The sequence below is a fragment of the Oryctolagus cuniculus genome, chromosome 15 (assembly GCF_964237555.1).
Source record: "Oryctolagus cuniculus chromosome 15, mOryCun1.1, whole genome shotgun sequence".
In the NCBI taxonomy this organism is placed as follows: Eukaryota; Metazoa; Chordata; class Mammalia; order Lagomorpha; family Leporidae; genus Oryctolagus; species Oryctolagus cuniculus.
The window spans coordinates 59,958,250-59,975,423 of NC_091446.1; the positions used below are offsets into that span (position 1 = coordinate 59,958,250).

Genomic DNA, 17,174 nt, shown 5'->3' on the forward strand with positions numbered 1-17,174 from the left:
GCATAGCTCTGATTGTTGCAGCCATTTCGGAAGTGAACCAACGGACAGAAGACCTTTCTCTGTCTTTCTCTGTCTCTCCCTCTCACTGTCTGTAACTCTACTTCTCAAATAAATGAATAAAATCTTAAAAAAAAAAATAAAGTGTTGTAATAAGATTGGGAGATGTACAGTTTGGCACACTTTTCCTCTGACTTACCCCTGAGAGTGAGGCTAAACACTTGCCATGACACTCCAAATCCCATTAAGTTGGCAGGTACCAATGCCATCTTACAAGTTAAAGTGATCAGCTTAACGTCATCACTGATCATAAAGATAGGATTAAGGGGATCACATAAATAAGACTAAGTGTCCACTAATAATAATTGATAGAATTAAAAAGGAGAGAGCAATCCAACATGGGAAGCAGGACACATAGCAGATTCACAGAATGACAAATGCCCTAACCAGCACTCTGACCTCGGAATCAACCCTTAAGGCATTCAGATCTGGTTAAAAAGCCCATGAGAGGCCAGCGTCGCGTCTCAATAGGCTAATCCTCCACCTAGCGGCGCCAGCACACCGGGTTCTAGTCCCAGTCGGGGCGCCAGATTCTGTCCCGGTTGCCCCCCTTCAGGGCCAGCTCTGCTGTGGCCAAGGAGTGAAGTGGAGGATGGCCCAAGTACTTGGGCCCTGCACCCCATGGGAGACCAGGAGAAGTACCTGGCTCCTGCCTTTGGATCAGCGCGGTGTGCCGGCCGCAACGCGCCTGCCGTGGCGGCCACTGGAGGGTGAACAAACGGCAAAAGGAAGACCTTTCTCTCTGTCTCTCTCTCTCACTGTCCACTCTGTCACCAAAAAAAAAAAAAAAAAAAAAAAAAAGCCCATGAGAGCATTCCAGGCATGGAAAGCGAAGACACTGTGGCAAAAATTGACCTACATCAAAGATCTCTGTGAATGAGATCCTGGTGGAAAGAAGGGGCCCATCAAAGAAGGAAGTACCTTTCTCTGAAGGGAGGAGAGAACTTCCACTTTGATTATGGCTCTGTCTAAATAATGTCGGAGTTTCTGGACTCAAGAGGCTTCCAATAGCCTTGGCAGCTCATGTCAAGAACCTCAGGTGATCACTGACATCATACATGAGAGTGTCAATTGTTAAATCAACAACAGGAGTCACTGTGCACTTACTCCCCATGTAGGTCCTCTGTCCTTAATGAGTTGTACTATGAGAATTAACAGTAAAACTTATCTTCAAACAGTACTTTATACTTTGTGTGTCTGTGTAGGTGCAAACTGTTGAAATCTTTCCTTAGAGTTGATCTTCTGTATATAAAAATAATTAAAAATGAATCTTGCCGGCGCCACGGCTCACTAGGCTAATCCTCCACCTTGCGGCGCCGGAACACCGGGTTCTAGTCCCGGTCAGGGCGCCGGATTCTGTCCCGGTTGCCCCCCTTCCAGGCCAGTTCTCTGCTGTGGCCAGGGAGTACAGTGGAGGATGGCCCAAGTGCTTGGGCCCTGCACCCCATGGGAGACCAGGAGAAGTACCTGGCTCCTGCCATCGGATCAGCGCAGTGCACCGGCAGCAGCGTGCTGGCCGCGGCGGCCACTGAAGGGTGAACCAACGGCAAAAGGAAGACCTTTCTCTCTGTCTCTCTCTCTCACTGTCCACTCTGTCAAAAAAAAAAAAAAAAAAAAAAAAGAATCTTAGCAATTTGATGGGAGAGGGAGCAGGTGGTGGGACGAGAGTGGGGGTGGGAGGGCGGGTATAGAGGGAAGAACCACTGTATTCCTAAAGCTGTTATCTATGAAATTTGTACTTATTGAATAAAAGCAAAAAAAAGAGAAAGAAATCAGGTGTTTGGAAGTGGGACACGGGCAAGTCAGTCTGAACCACTTAACTCACCTCCTGTTTCTAATGTTTATGAGTCTGTGTCTGCATATGTGTATAGATTTTCTAATGGGTTTTACACAAAGAATATGTTTCACAAAGCACACCTAATCTGCTTCAAAGAAATATTTTCAGAAAAGCAAAAGGTATATGGATATGGATTATATTCTAACTTAAAAGAAAATATCTTATTTTTAAAATCTGATCTTTATAAAAGGAGCCGGCGGTATGGCCTAGTGGGTAAAGCCACTTCGTTCAGTGCTAGCATCCCATAAGAACTCCCATTGAAGTCCTGGCTGCTCCAGTTCCATTCCAGCTCTCTAAGGCCTGGGAAAGCAGTAGAAGATGGTCCAAGTTCTTGGGCACCTGTACCCGCATGGAGACTTGGAGGAAGCTCCTGGCTCTTGGCTTTGGATCTGTGCAGCTCTGGCCATTACAGCCAATTGGCGAGTGAGCCAGATAATGGAAGACCTCTCCTTTTCTCTCTTTGACTCTCCTTCTCTGTGTAACTCTTTCAAATAAACAAATAAATCTTAAAAAAAAAAAAAAAACTGCACGCTATCTGATTGAGGTAGGTGTTGGATCAGCACACGTGCAACATGGGCACCCCATATGAGCACCTGTTTGAGTCCTAGCTGCTCCACTTCCAATGCAGCTCTCTGCTAATGGCCTGGAAATGCAGCAGAGCATGGGGTACGTGCTTGGGCCCCTGCCATCTAAGTGAGAGACCAGGATAAAGGTGCTGGCTCCTGGCTTGGACCTGGCCCAGCCCCAGCCATTGTGGTCATTTGAGGAGTCAATCAGCAGACAGAGGATCGATCTCTCTTTCAAATAAACAAAGTGGTTGTTTTGTTTTGTTTTTTTTTTTGTTTTTTTTTTTTTGGACAGGCAGAGTGGACAGTGAGAGAGACAGACAGAGAGAAAGGTCTTCCTTTTTGCCGTTGGTTCACCCTCCAACGGCCGCTGCGCCTGGTGCGCTGCGGCCAGCGCACCGCACTGATCCGAAGGCAGGAGCCAGGTACTTATCCTGGTCTCCCATGGGGTGCAGGGCCCAAGCAATTGGGCCATCCTCCACTGCAGTCCCGGGCCACAGCAGAGAACTGGACTGGAAGAGGAGCAACCAGGACAGAATCCGGTGCCCCGACCGAGACTAGAACCTGGTGTGCCGGCGCCACAGGCAGAGGATTAGTCTAGTGAGCCTCGGCGCCGGACAACAAATTGTTTTCTAAAAAACACCATCTGATTTTATTAAAACCAATGTACACCAAAAAATCCAGCTATCAATTATTCTCAGCTACAGTCTTCTGAGAGGAGTACAAACAATATAATCAGCATCTAAAAAAGCCAATATACTAATCTGATGACATTAAGATGAGAATCTAAGGGTGGTTATCTGGCTAGTGGTAAAGACATGGGTCAAGATAGTCATGTCCCATACTAGAATGCCTGGTTTCGATACCCACTAATGCAGACTTGGGAAGTAGTACTGAAGGTTCAAAAAGTAATAGGTTCCATGTGAGACCTGGATTGAGTTTCTGGCCCCTGGCTCCAGGTGACCCAGCCTCTTGCCATGCGAGTCATCTGGAGAATGAACAACAGATGGGAACCAGCACACTCTATCTCTCCCTGTGTGTGTCTCTCTTTGCCTCATAAATAAAAATATATTTTAAAAATTAAGATTTTGAGCTGGCGCCACAGCTCACTAGGCTAATCCTCCACCTAGCAGCGCCAGCACACCAGTTTCTAGTCCCGGTCGGGGTGCCGGATTCTGTCTCGGTTGCCCCTCTTCCAGGCCAGCTCTCTGCTGTGGCCAGGGAGTGCAGTGGAGGATGGCCCAATTGCTTGGGCCCTGCACCCCATGGGAGACCAGGATAAGTACCTGGCTCCTGCCATCAGATCAGTGCGGTGCGCCGGCCACAGCGGCCATTGGAGGGTGAACCAATGGCAAAAGGAAGACCTTTCTCTCTGTCTCTCTCTCTCTCTCACTGTCCACTCTGCCTGTCAAAAAATTTAAAAAATTAAAAAAAAAATTAAGATTTTTTATTTTCTTTTTTTTACTTAATACCACTGGTTGAACTCTCTACTTAACACAGAATTCTTCATAGGTGTTTAAATCCAACTGAAAATGGATCCCAGTAAAAAATAAGAGAATAGAGAGGAAGGAGATACACAGTTCAGCACATATTCCCACAGACTTACCATTAACAGTAAAGTTAAAAACTTGCCATGGGACTCCAAATCCCTTTAAGCTGGGTGGTACTAATGCCATCTTACATGTTAAAGTGATCATTTTAAGTGTGTAACTGATCATACAGATTGGAATAAGTTTCAAAGGGATCACATAAATAAGATCAAGTGTCTGCTAATAACAATAGACGGAATTAAAAAGGAGCAAACAATCCAACATGGGAAGCAGGACACATAGCAGACCCATAGAATGACAAACACCTTAAACAGCACTCTGACCTCAGAATCAGCCCTTAAGGCATTCCGATCTGGCTAAAAAGCCCATAAGATCATTTCAGGCATGGAGGGCCAAGACACTGTGGCAAAAAATAATCTACATAAAGGATGTCTGTGAATGAGATCTTAGTGGAAAGAAGGGGCCCATCAAAGAAGGAGGTATTTTTCTCTGAAGGGAGGAGAGAACTTCCACTTTGATTATGGCCCTATCTGAATAATGTCACAGTTTGCGGACTCAAAAGGCTTCCATAGCCTTGGCAGCTCATGTTAAGAGCCTCAGGTGATCACTGACATCATAAATAAGAGTGTCAATTCTTAAACCGACAACAGGAGTCACTGCACACTTACTCCCCATGTAAGTCCCTGTCTTTAATGAGTTGTACTAAGAGAATTAACAGTAAAACTAGTATTCAAACAGTACTTTATACTTTGTGTGTCTGTGTAGGTACAAATTGTTGAAATCTTTACTTAGTATAGACTTGATCTTCTATATATAATTAAAAATGAATCTGAATTAAGAATGGGATGGGAGAGGGAATAGGAGGTGGGAGGGTAGGTATAGAGGAAAGAACCACTGTATTCCTAAAACTGCATCAATGAAATTTATATTTATTAAATAAAAGCAAAAAAAAAAAACAAATTTTAAAAATAAAAAATTAAGATGAGTAATTATTTAAAAGGCTGAATTTGAAAAGCATTGTTAGTCTTTCTATCAAGAAAGTAGTTGATCATAGAAAATTAGATATCATACAGAATATTTTTCTATTTTGAAACAGTTTTTACTATTATTTCTACATAGCCTTATTTTTTCAAATACTTACTACTGAAGAAAATGACTAAAATTTGTAACTTGCCATTATTTAATAAGACTTTAGTAATCACATTTATAATGTGAATGTTAAAATCAATAAAATATAGTAATAATAGCAGGTATAGTAAAATTTCTTTACTAAAAAGGCAAGGAGTATAAAATATTTAAAATGTATATTTTATAACAGGTTATGTTTTTATAAATGCCTTGAGTTCATCACTAAATCTCACAATGACTAAAAATAATTCTTGTCCTGCTAAACTTCCCAACATGGGAATAAGAGTTCAGAATTTTAAAAGTACAATTATAAGGGCTGGCGCCAAGGCTCACTTTGTTAATCCTCCACCTTGCGGCGCAGGCATCCCATATAGGTGCCAGGTTCTAGTCCCGGCTGCTCCTCTTCCAGTCCAGCTCTCTGCTGCGGCCCAGGAGGGCAGAGGAGAATGGCCCAATGGGAGACCAGGAAGAAGCACCTGGCTCCTGGCTTCAGATTGGCACAGCGCCAGCCGTAGTGGCCATTTGGGGAGTGAACCAGCGGAAGGAAGACATTTCTCTCTGTCTCTTTCTCTCTCTCTCTATCTATATCTCTACCTGTCAAATTAAAAAAAAAAAAAGCACAATTATAAACTCAAATTACTCAAAGCTATGTAACATAAATGAGATCTAGGCATAATGGCAAGCCTGATGAATCAAAATGGGAATGTTATTAAAAATATAAGTGGTATTTCATATGAAGCTAAGACACTCAATATATAACATAATATGACAATTCACATTACATATAAAGGTGAAAATTAAGTTAAATTATTTTCAAGAGTAAATAGTAATGTAGGGATTTTTTCCAAATTATTTTTCAAACAGCAATAACATTATAAAGCTTTAATGTAAATATGAAAACATTTACTAATTATCAAATAACCATTATAGGTAATAATAACAAAGTTTTAGAAGTACAATACCTTGGTGAGTGCAGCAGTATGGTCTTCTCCACAACAAATATAAACTATTTTCTGAGATCTTAGTGACTTTAGTAAATTAGGAACATATCTATCTGAAAATTCCAACAAGAGACATTAACAGTATTTTTTTAATTAAAACTCTTCTAAAATCTGTTTCCTCTATGGCTTCCTAAGCTCAGTAGGCAGCAGTAACTAAAATTGTCACTCATTAGTTTTTTTGGCTCACGCCTAAGTTGGGTTTCCAGGCCTACCTATCAAACTATTGTAATAAAGGAGAAAGTAAAGAAGAGTTAAGTTTTAACAGTCTAAATGCCAATCTGCACAGGACCCATCAATTAAGGAATTTCAAATCTAACTGCTTCTAATTTTCCCTATATTCACATCATTCTTCTGACTCTGTGATTATTATTACGCTCACAGATCCTACTTAAAAGTCTAAAATTTATACTTTCTGGTATTTTGTGGCAGAGGAGACACATATTATCCTAACACACCACTGGCAGTTTTCTTACATGAAAAAAAATTCTTTCATTCTTTCTGAGAATCAGTTGTTACTAGATAAACAATTCACTTTTGTCTGTTGTAGTCACTGCAATTATGTTCAACTTTACAAAATGAGTTTTTATAGGTCTAATATTGGCATTCAACCTAACATAATTATAAAAAATAAATTTCAAGATGCCAATGTTTCAAGTAGTCATAAATCTTTAAAATTCAAAATGTTATTTTCAAGACTCTAACATCACTCTTAGAACAACCAAAGATTAGTTTAACATATGACATCATTTAAATATTTCCCTGAAAAAAATCAAATCAATTAATGCTTCAAAACTTGCTTAGAATAGTTTCACAGCTTTTTTTTTTTTCCACCCACGGATGGTAGCCAATAATGGAACAACACTAGTTACCAATTTTAAAGATACTCAGATTATCTTTTAATGAATACCCAACAATAAAGATTTTGTCCACCATCCCTTAAAATCTGATCAGCAAATTAAATTTTTAAATTAACATCTCATCACCACCTCTCTACCAACAAAGCTATGGGTGTATCTCTGATACAGAAGGATAACTAACACATCTCAAATATCACCCCTTTTTAAAATACATTTTGAACTATAAATAATGAGAACCTACCATTTTCATCATTAAGACCCAGTTGACCAAATTTGTTGCGTCCCCATCCAAAGATAGCTCCAGAAAGAGTGAGTACAAAACTATGGGCTCCTCCTGCAGCAACTTGCATGAAAGGGATTCCGAGCAAAGACTTAATCAGCTGAGGTGAAGTTTGCTTTTTACAGTCAATGCCTAAACCCAACTGGCCATATTTATTCTGTCCCCAACAGAAGACTTCACTTGCTGTAAAACAAAAATCATAAAATTAACTATTTTTCTCACACACACAAAAAATTATTTGATGATCTATTCTGGGAGATTCTTCCTCTCACTACATGAAAAAAGACTCTGCTTGGCAATTAAGTGTACTTTTTTTTTTTGGACAGGCAGAGTTAGACAGTGAGAAAGAGAGACAGAGAGAAAGGTCTTCCTTCCATTGGTTCACCCCCCAAATGGCCACCACGGCCGGCGCTCCAATGATCCAAAGTCAGGAGCCAGGTGCTTCCTCCTGGTCTCCCATGCGGATGCAGGGCCCAAGCACTTGAGCCATCCTCCACTGCCTTCCTGGGCCACAGCAGAGAGCTGGACTGGAAAAGGAGCAACTGGGACAGAATCCGGCACCCCAACTAGGACTAGAACCCAGGGTGCCGGCACCACAGGCAGAGGACTAGCCAAGTGAGCTGCATCACCAGCCAAGTGTACTTCTTAAATGGAAACAACAGCTAGAAAAACACTCTGTACTACCACATTTTAAGTTTGACTACACTGATGAATGAGTGAGTCACATAACTACAGGTAACCCACAATTCCATATTCTATAATTACTCCTAAGAGACACGTATCCAAGCTGGAGGCTTAAGCTATTAACTGTATGTTGAGCACATTCAAAATTGTATCACTAGGCCATACTTCTCTTCAATAAACTCACAAAACTCAGTTTACGTGGTATCTACATATAGCTATTACAAAGGCAATTCAAATTCAGCATACACAGAAGTGAAATCATAATACCTAGCCTACCTACCATATCTGGACCTCTTTCTAGTGTTCCTCATTTTGGTAAATGGCATTCAGTACCACAAGTCATAAGTCCATGGAGTCATAATTAATAGATCCCTCTCCCCTTACCTCATATGCATCCAATCACCAAATTATATATACAATTTTCTTTCAAAAGCAAAGACAAATCAATTCATTCGTCACTATCTTACTGGTTGCCATAATAGTTCCCCCTGTCACTTCTGCTTCTTACTGCCACTCTTTTGCAACTCCAGACATCTTCATCTTTTTACTTACTCTTATTAAATCAACTGGCATTAAACTAGTAACAAATATTTTTTAAGAATTCATACTACGGGCCAGCGCCACAGTTCACTAGGCTAATCCTCCACCTGCAACACCGGCACCCCGGGTTCTAGTCCCAGTTGGGGCGCCGGATTCTGTCCCAGTTGCTCCTCTTCCAGTTCAGCTCTCTGCTGTGGCCCGGGAGTGCAGTGGAGGATGGCCCAAGTCTTTGGGCCCTGCACCCACATGAGAGACCAGGAGGAAACACCTGGCTCCTGGCTTCGGACAGGCGCAGCGCACCAGCTGTAACACACTGGCCGTAACACACCGGCCATACCGGCCACTTGGGGGGTGAACCAATGGAAAAAGGAAGACCTTTCTGTCTCTCTAACTCTGCCTGTCAAAAAAAAAAAAAAAAAAAATAGAATTCATACTACAAAATAATACATTTAAAAGTAAGCTTTGGGGCTGCCACTGTGGCACAGCACGTTAAGCCAACATTTCCAACAATGGCATCCCATTTTAGAGTGCTAGTTCAAGTCCTGGCTGCCCTGCTTTGGACCCAACGCCCTGCTAACCTACCTGCGAAACCAGTGGATAATAGCCCCAAAATTTAGGCCTCTTTTACCCGCATGGACACCCTGATGGAGTTCTAGGCTCCTGCCTTCAACCTGGACCAACCTCAGCCATTTGAAGAGTGAATCAGCAAATGGAAGATATCTCTGTCTCTCTCCTTCAATCTGTTATTCTGCCTTTCAGATAAATAAATAAATCTTTAAAGCAAACAAAAAAAACAGCAACCTTCCCAGGGGTGGGCATTTAACATAGCAGCTATGATGCCTGTGTCTGCCATAGGAGTTCCTGCATTTAAACCAGGCTTCGGATTCCAATTCCAGTTTACTGTCAGGGCAGACCCTAGGAAATAGCAGATAATGGCTCCTGCTACCAGCTGCAGGAATTAGGGGAATAAAACAACAAAAGGAGTGTCGCTCCCCCTCTTCGTGGAGGAACGACACAGGACCCTGCGCTGTTCTTTCGTCTGCTCGGCCCTCCCCGGGTTTGCTGCTGGTTCTTCCCGGGTTGGCTACTATCCCTTCCACCTCCGTGGAAGGGCAGTTCCCCCTGGCCACATTCCCCACTTCCGCAGGGGAGCGGCACACCGCCGGCCGGCTCTCTGGGGGCTGCACAGGTGTTCCTTCAGCTAGATGTTCCCCATAGATGTTCCCGGTGAATGCCGTCTCTCTCCTCCTTTATAGTCCTCCTCCGCCAATCCCAACTCGGCTGCCCACACGCCGAGTACGCTGCTCTCCTCCAATCAGGAGCAAGTCCTACAGTTTATTGGTTGAACTGGAGGCAGCTGTGTAGAAGCTGTTTACTTCTCTCCCAGCGCCATATTGTGGGAGAGCAGATGCATAGAATAAGTCTTAATTCCAGTAACTCAGTCCAGTCCGGATTGCTCCCCACAAAGGAGCTCACTCTTTCTTTCAAATAAAAAACAAAATAAATAAATTTTTGCTTTTAATTTAAAAAGCTCCCTTCCAAAAACAAATTCACGGTTCTTCCAAGAGGCAACCACTCTTTACATATATATATATATATATATTACATACATATGTATATAATTTGAAAGGCAGTGTTACAGAGAGAGCGGGGTAGAGATAGAGAGATCTTTCATCCACTGGTTCGCTCCCCAAGTGGTCACAATGGCTGGGACTGAGCTAGACCAAAGCCAGGAGCCAGGAGCTTCATTCAGGTCTCCCACATGCATGCAGGGGCCCAGACAGTTGAGCCATCTTCCACTACTTTCCTAGGTGCATTAGAAGGAAGCTGGATTGGAAGTACAGCAGCCAGGAATCAAAGCAGCACCTATATGGGATGCCAGCCTAGCAGGTGGCAGTACAACCCACTACACCACAGCACCAGCACCCATGTTCTAAATTCTATCAATTCGAATTCTTACAACTTTTTACTTTTACTTTTACCCAAACAGTATGTATCTGGGGAGCAGGCATTTGTTTGGCTTGTGGTTAAGACACCTGTGTCCCGCACTAGAATGCCTGAGTTTAACTACCAGCTCCAGTTCCTAACTCCAGCTTTTCGCCAATGCAGACCAGGGAGGCACCAGTGATGGCTCAAGTAACTGGGTTCCTGTCACCTGTGTGGGAGACCTGGATTGTATTCCTGGCTCCTGGTTCTGACCTCAGTCCAATCATAGCTATTAGGGGCATTTAGGGAATGAACCAGCAGATGTGAGCTCATTCACTCTGTGTATTTGTGTATTTTTTTCTGTGTGTGTGTGTCCCTCTCAAATTGTACTTTTTTCTGCTTTAAGCTAGTTAGTTATTTGAACATCTGCCTCTTCTATTAAACTGTATGGTCCCTAAAACTGTCTCTTAATTTATCTGTCTCCTCCACAGTTCTAGCCTAGTGTTTTAGTCATAGTAGGCCTCACTTAACACTTACTGAAATAAAATAATAGTTATAATGGAGTCATTGAAACATTATCTTAATGGTAAAAACAAATACATGGCATGTTCCTTACTAACCCATGTTTTAATCTTTAGCTGACGTCTGAGAAAGTTAAATCAGTAAGAGATAAAATGCAAGCAAAGCCAGCGCCACGGCTCACTAGGCTAATCCTCCGCCTTGCGGCACCGGCACACCGGGTTCTAGTCCCGGCCAGGGTGCCAGATTCTGTCTCGGTTGCCCCTCTTCCAGGCCAGCTCTCTGCTGTGGCCAAGGAGTGCAGTAGAGGATGGCCCAAGTGCTTGGGCCCTGCACCCCATGGGAGACCAGGATAAGCACCTGGCTCCTGCCTTCGGATCAGCGTGGTGTGCCGGCCGCAGCGTGCTGGCCACGGTGGCCATTGGAGGGTGAACCAACAGCAAAAGGAAGACCTTTCTCTCTGTCTCTCTCTCTCACTGTCCACTCTGCCTGTCCAAAAAAAAAAAAAAAAAAAAAAATGCAAGCAAAGCTAATTTCATATTAATTTCATATTAAGCCACCTACTGTCTTTTTTTTTTTTTTTTAAGATTTATTTATTTACTTGAAAGAGTTATACAGAGAGAGAAGTCTTCCATCCGCTGGTTCACTCCCTAAATCTGAGCCAATCCAAAGCCAGGAGCCAGGAGCTTCTTCTGGCTCTCCCACGTGGGTGCAGGAGCCCGAAGACTTAGGCCATCTTCTACTGCTTTCCCAGGCCATAGCAGAAAGCTGGATTGGAAGAGGAACAGCCGGGACTCAAACGGTGCCCATATGGGATACTGGCACTGCAAGTGGCGGCTTTACCCACTACGCTACATCACAACACCAGCCCCCTAGCCACCTATTGTTTTATTCCTAAGTTTATCTGTAAGATTAAATGAGACTGAGGAAGCAATCTTCCTCACATATGAAGGAACACCTTTTAACTGTTAAGTGAAAAATGAGATGGAAAAATTAACTTTATGTGTATATAATAAACAAAAATGACACCACTCACAACAGAAAAATCAAATATCTAGGGAAAAAAATCTAACAGATGACATGTAAATGTCTCCATATGAAACAAAATTCTAATGAGAAAAATCAAAAGGAGACTTAAATAAATGGAGAGCTAAACCATGTTCAGCAATTAAAATACTCAGGTAAGGCATTTACCATAGTGATTAGGGAGCTGCTTGGAATGCCCACATACCATACTGGAATGCCTAGGTTCAAGTCCCAGCTCTATTTCTAATTCCACCTTTCTGCTAACGTGTACCTGGAAGAACGGCAGGTGATGACTCCTGCAACCCACATGGGAGACCTGGACTGAATTCCTGTCTTTTGACTTCAGCCCAGCCCAGGTATAGCTGTGGTGAGCATCTGAGGAGTCGATCAGTGCTTGGGAGATTTTTTTTTTCCTCTCTCTCAAATGAAGAAAACAAAATTTTAAATCAGAGTGTAATAATTCAAAGACTTGCTACTGGTAGAAGATTTTCCACACATATTTAGACAAGGCAATCCCAAATCAAATCCCAGAAGTTTATTTGTATGTATGTGAAAACTGAGAAGCTAATTCTACAATTTATATGGAAATAAAAACGATAAAAATCATACAGCATAGGGGCAAGTGTTGTAGCACAGTGAGTAAAGACCACCCATGTGGGCACCACAGCTCAAGTCCCAGCTGCACCACTTCTGATCAAGTTCCCTGCCAATGACCTAGGAAAGCAGCAGAAGACGGCCCAATTACTTGAGTCCCTGCCACCTTTGTGGTAGACCTGGAAGAGGCTCCTGGATCCTGGCTTTGGCATGGCCCAGCCCTGGGTATTACAGTCATTTGGCAAGTGAATGAGCAGATGAGAGATCTATCTCTCTGTCTCTGTAACTCTGACTTTCAAATAAATAAAGAAGAGAAAGAAGAAGAACCAGGACAATCTTGGAAAAAGAACCATAAAGTTAGAGGATTTTCTGCTCAATTAAAGTACTAAGTTGTAAAACTGAAGAAGAAAGCGGAAGAGAGGGTAGGGGAGGGGAGGGGAGGGGAGAGGGGAGAGGGGAGAGGGGAGAGGGGAGGGGAGGGGAGGGGAGGGGAGGGGAGGGGAGGGGAGGGGAGAGGACTTACCTTTAGAAAGTGCAAGTGAATGATAATAACCGCAAGCAACTTGTACGATCTGGATATCTGACAAACTTTTAATGTTCCTAGAAAATGAGGAGAGCAAGATCAGTTGATTCCATTTAAAAATGGATTTTGATTGCTACTTATTTATTCTATTTACTGACCACCTACTATGCTCAAGTCGTTTTCTACTAACATAGCAGGTAATGTTATCTTTTTCCACATACACTCAATATGCCAAAAATTTATTCTAAAATCAGCAAACAATATTTAGAGATGCAAAAATGAAAGGTATGATGCAAACACCTTGGAAAGATACTATTTCAAAGTAAACTATGCTCACACATAATGTAGTCCTCAGAGTGCTTATAATTCACTTTAATAATCAAAAATTTTAAAAATCATCTCTAGAGTATAAAACAGCAACATATTTGTAAAACAAATGAATAACACCTAATTTGTGTAAAACTGATGCTTTACCTACTTTAATGTACATTCTATCAGGTTCCTTAAGAATTCCTATCATGTGTTCTCCCAACTCACAAATTGGGCAATCTTCTTTCTAAGTTATCCCTCTGTATCTAAATGAGTGACATTCAATTAATTTTTTACTAAGGAAACAATTAATTCATATTTATGGCGATCATCTGATGTGCTCTCTTATTTTCTGCCTTTTTTGTTCTGTCCTGGTACTTGTATAATTTTTCTCTTCCTTTTCTGATTTTTTGCATTAACTGCACTGTAATTCTAAAGGCTTTTTTAAATTACAAAACTCAATTAACTTTGTGGACCAAGAATCCCAGCATCTTATGTACTTCTCTTTGACCTGGTCATTTTCTGTCTTTCCTTAATAAATGTTTTGAAGAAGGGCCAGCATTGTGGTGCAGTAGATTAAGTCACTGTTTGTGATGCTAGCATTCCATATTTGAGTGCCAGTCTGAGTCCCAGCTCCTCTGCTTCTGATCCAGCTCCCCACTGATGTGCCTGGGAAAGCATCAGATGATGGCCTAAGCACTTGGGCCCCTGCCATCCACATGGAGATCCAGACGGAATTTTGGCTCCCGGCCTCAGCCAGGGCCCTGGACGCTACAGCCATTTGGGGAGCGATCTAGCAGATGGAAGAGTTCTATCACTCTGGCTTTCAAATAAATCAACTTTTTAAAAACAATATTTTCAAGAAAAAGGAGTGGCCGGCGGTGTTGTGCAGAGTGTTAAGCTGCTGCCTACGATGGAAGCATCCCACAAGAGTACTGGTTCGAGTTTCAGTTGTTTCATTTTTAATTCAATTCCCTGCTAAGGGGCCTGGGAAAGCTGAAGATGGCCGAAATCCCCTTGGGTTCCTGCCACCCATGTGGGTGACTGGGATGGAGTTCCATGCTCCCAGCTTTGCCCTGGCCTACCCAACCCATTATGATTATTTGGGGAGTGAACCAGCTGACAGAAGATCTCTCTCTTTCTCTCTCTCATTCTCTCTCTAACTCTGCCTTTCAAATAAATAAAATAAATCTTTAGGGAAAAAAAAAAAAAGAAAAGAAAAAAAAAAAAAAAAAAAAGAGGGAGTAGGGAGGAAACAATGTGTTTCTTGTTTCCCTTTACCTGATACTGCCACCTGACCTGATTCTGCCATATGAGAGTCCGAAGCAAGTTCTGACCAGAGTGTCGATACCCATGATTTTCAGGAGGCAGCTTCAGCAAATCAAATTTTGAGCAGGAAAAACGAGAGTTACTCTAATTCCATATTTTTATATTAAAATATTTTTATTCAGTGGATTTATGCTCTTAACTACAAAACCTGAGAGTTGTACTGCTATAATTTAGCAGAATCCAACAAATCAGCAGGATCCAATGCACCTTTAAATTTTCAAATATAACAAAATGCCATCTTTCTGCAATAGCAGAATCAAATATTGGCAATACAAAAATAGTTAGGAATTAAAAATACAGGAATATATGCAACTGTGAGTTACTTAATATTTACTGCCATTGCTTATGCAGACTAGGCACACCACACATTGACTTGTTCACTTTATTAAGTATTTTGAAAAAATGATTATTTCAGTCTTCAAGTCTGATTTGTAAGATTAAGTAAAACATTGCAAAAGACTATATTCTCATAACACCCTGTGATGATCCTTCACAGCATGGATCATTACTAATTACTAGTGTACTTACTCATTTTATGTTTGTTTCCTCTGCTAAACAGCTGTGTCTTATACCCAAGAGAATCACTAGCACCTCTTACAATGCTTGGCAAATAGCATGCAATGTATACAACTGCTAAAGGACAAACAAATTTGTAAAGTCTTGGAGGCTTTAGTATTAAATTAGTCAAAGTTTGCCAAAACACTTTAGTTTTCACAGTAGTTTTGATTCAGTGATTCTCCCTTCCAAAATACAATCCCAAAGCTTGCAAAACAACAAAAAATGCTCATTTCTTTAGACTTATCTACTACAGAGACAAGGAATGATGCTACTGTGGCAATACTATGTTCATCTCGATTTATTAATACAGTGAAGATAGGGGGTTGCTTTGTTTTCATGGCTTTCAGGAATAAAAAGAAAAAAATAAATTGTGAAAAGTAAAAATTAACCAAATCAGTTTTCCATGTTCCATTTTTTCCTAAGGGGATAACAAATTAGAAAATATATCATTAAACTGAATTTTGTAGAATTCATCAAGTTATCCCTTTGCCAAGTAAAAAAAATACAATGTAAATGTTGAATCATTTCAAATTTTTGAAAGACTCAAGTGTAATTAACAGAAAAGTAAAATAAGCCAAAATCAACTTAGTAAAAATATATATATACTGGGCCGGCGCTGTGGCTCACTTGGCTAATTCTCTGCCTGCAGCGCCAGCACCCAGATGCTAGTCCCGGTTGGGGTGCCGGATTCTGTCCCAGTTGCTCCTCTTCCAGTATAGCTCTCTGCTGTGGCCCAGGAAGGCAATGGAGGATGGCCCAAGTGTTTGGGCCCTGCACCCGCATGGGAGACCAGGAGGAAGCACCTGGCTCCTGGCTTTGGACTGGAGCGCGCCGGCCGTAGCAGCCATTTGGGGGGGTGAACTAATGGAAAAAAGGAAGACCTTTCTCTCTGTCTCTCTCTCTCACTGTCTAACTCTGCCTGTCAATATATATATAAATATATATATGTATACACACACACACACACACATATATACTAGACAAGCCAACACTCTCTATCCTTCTAAAACAGCCACTGTTACCACTGTACTCTGAATGCTAAGGAAGCTACTCTGATATTTTTCCAACTGCAAGTGTTCATATCAGTTTACTGGGTTGAAAAAATGTACTGGATCTCAACTAGCAATTTTTAAAGGCTACAGTGCAGATCAGGGTCAGGACTGTAGCTTAATGGTTAAGCTACCACCTGCAATGCCTGCATCCCATATGGGTAGTGGTCCACGTTCCATTCAGCTCTCCTTCCGATCCAGCTTCCTGCTAGTTTGCTTAGGAAGGCAGCAGAAGGTGAACCAAATCCTTGGGCCCCTGCACCCATGTGTGAGACCTGAATGAAGTTCCTGACTACTGGCTTTGGCCTGGCTTAGCCATGGTCATTGCAATCATCTGGGGAGTGAACCACTTGGGCCATCCTCCACTGCACTCCCGGGCCACAGCAGAGAGCTGGACTGGAAGAGGGGCAACCGGGACAGAATCCGGCGCCCCAACCAGGACTAGAACCCTGTGTGCCGGCGCCACAGGCGGAGGATTAGCCAAGTGAGCCGCAATGCCAGCCCTATATATAGTCGTAAGTATCATCATCTCATACAATTCTCCCATGTTTTACTACATTATGGCCAAGAAGCAAAACTTTATCAAACTAAGAGTTTCAGAAAAAGTATTATTAATTTTGCATTCTTTAAAGCAGTGCTTAAATTACATATTCTTTTTTTTTTTTTTTTTTTTTTTTTTTTGACAGTCAGAGTGGACAGTGAGAGAGAGAGACAGAGAGAGAAAGGTCTTCCTTTGCCGCTGGTTCACCCTCCAATGGCCGCCGCTGCAGCCGGCGCACCGCGCTGATCCTGGCAGGAGCCAGGAGCCAGGTGCTTTTCCTGGTCTCCCATGGGGTGCAGG

General features: G+C 42.1%; 1 protein-coding gene across 13 annotated transcripts in view; it reads right to left on the reverse strand.

Moving 5' to 3' along the window:
* HERC4 (HECT and RLD domain containing E3 ubiquitin protein ligase 4) overlaps window positions 1-17,174 on the reverse strand; it is a 153,140-nt gene that overhangs the window by 92,637 nt on the left and 43,329 nt on the right. For 6 of the 13 annotated variants that reach the window (XM_008270066.4, XM_008270061.4, XM_008270062.4 and 3 more), the window contains 4 exons: window positions 14,679-14,768; window positions 13,089-13,165; window positions 7,238-7,459; window positions 6,101-6,192 (listed from right to left, as the gene is read on the reverse strand). In XM_008270066.4, coding sequence (XP_008268288.1) covers window positions 6,101-6,192; window positions 7,238-7,459; window positions 13,089-13,165; window positions 14,679-14,768 — 481 coding nt within the window. The remainder of the gene's footprint in view (window positions 1-6,100; window positions 6,193-7,237; window positions 7,460-13,088; window positions 13,166-14,678; window positions 14,769-17,174) is intronic. The other 7 variants (XR_011382418.1, XR_011382419.1, XM_002718458.5 and 4 more) reach the window with 2 other exon arrangements.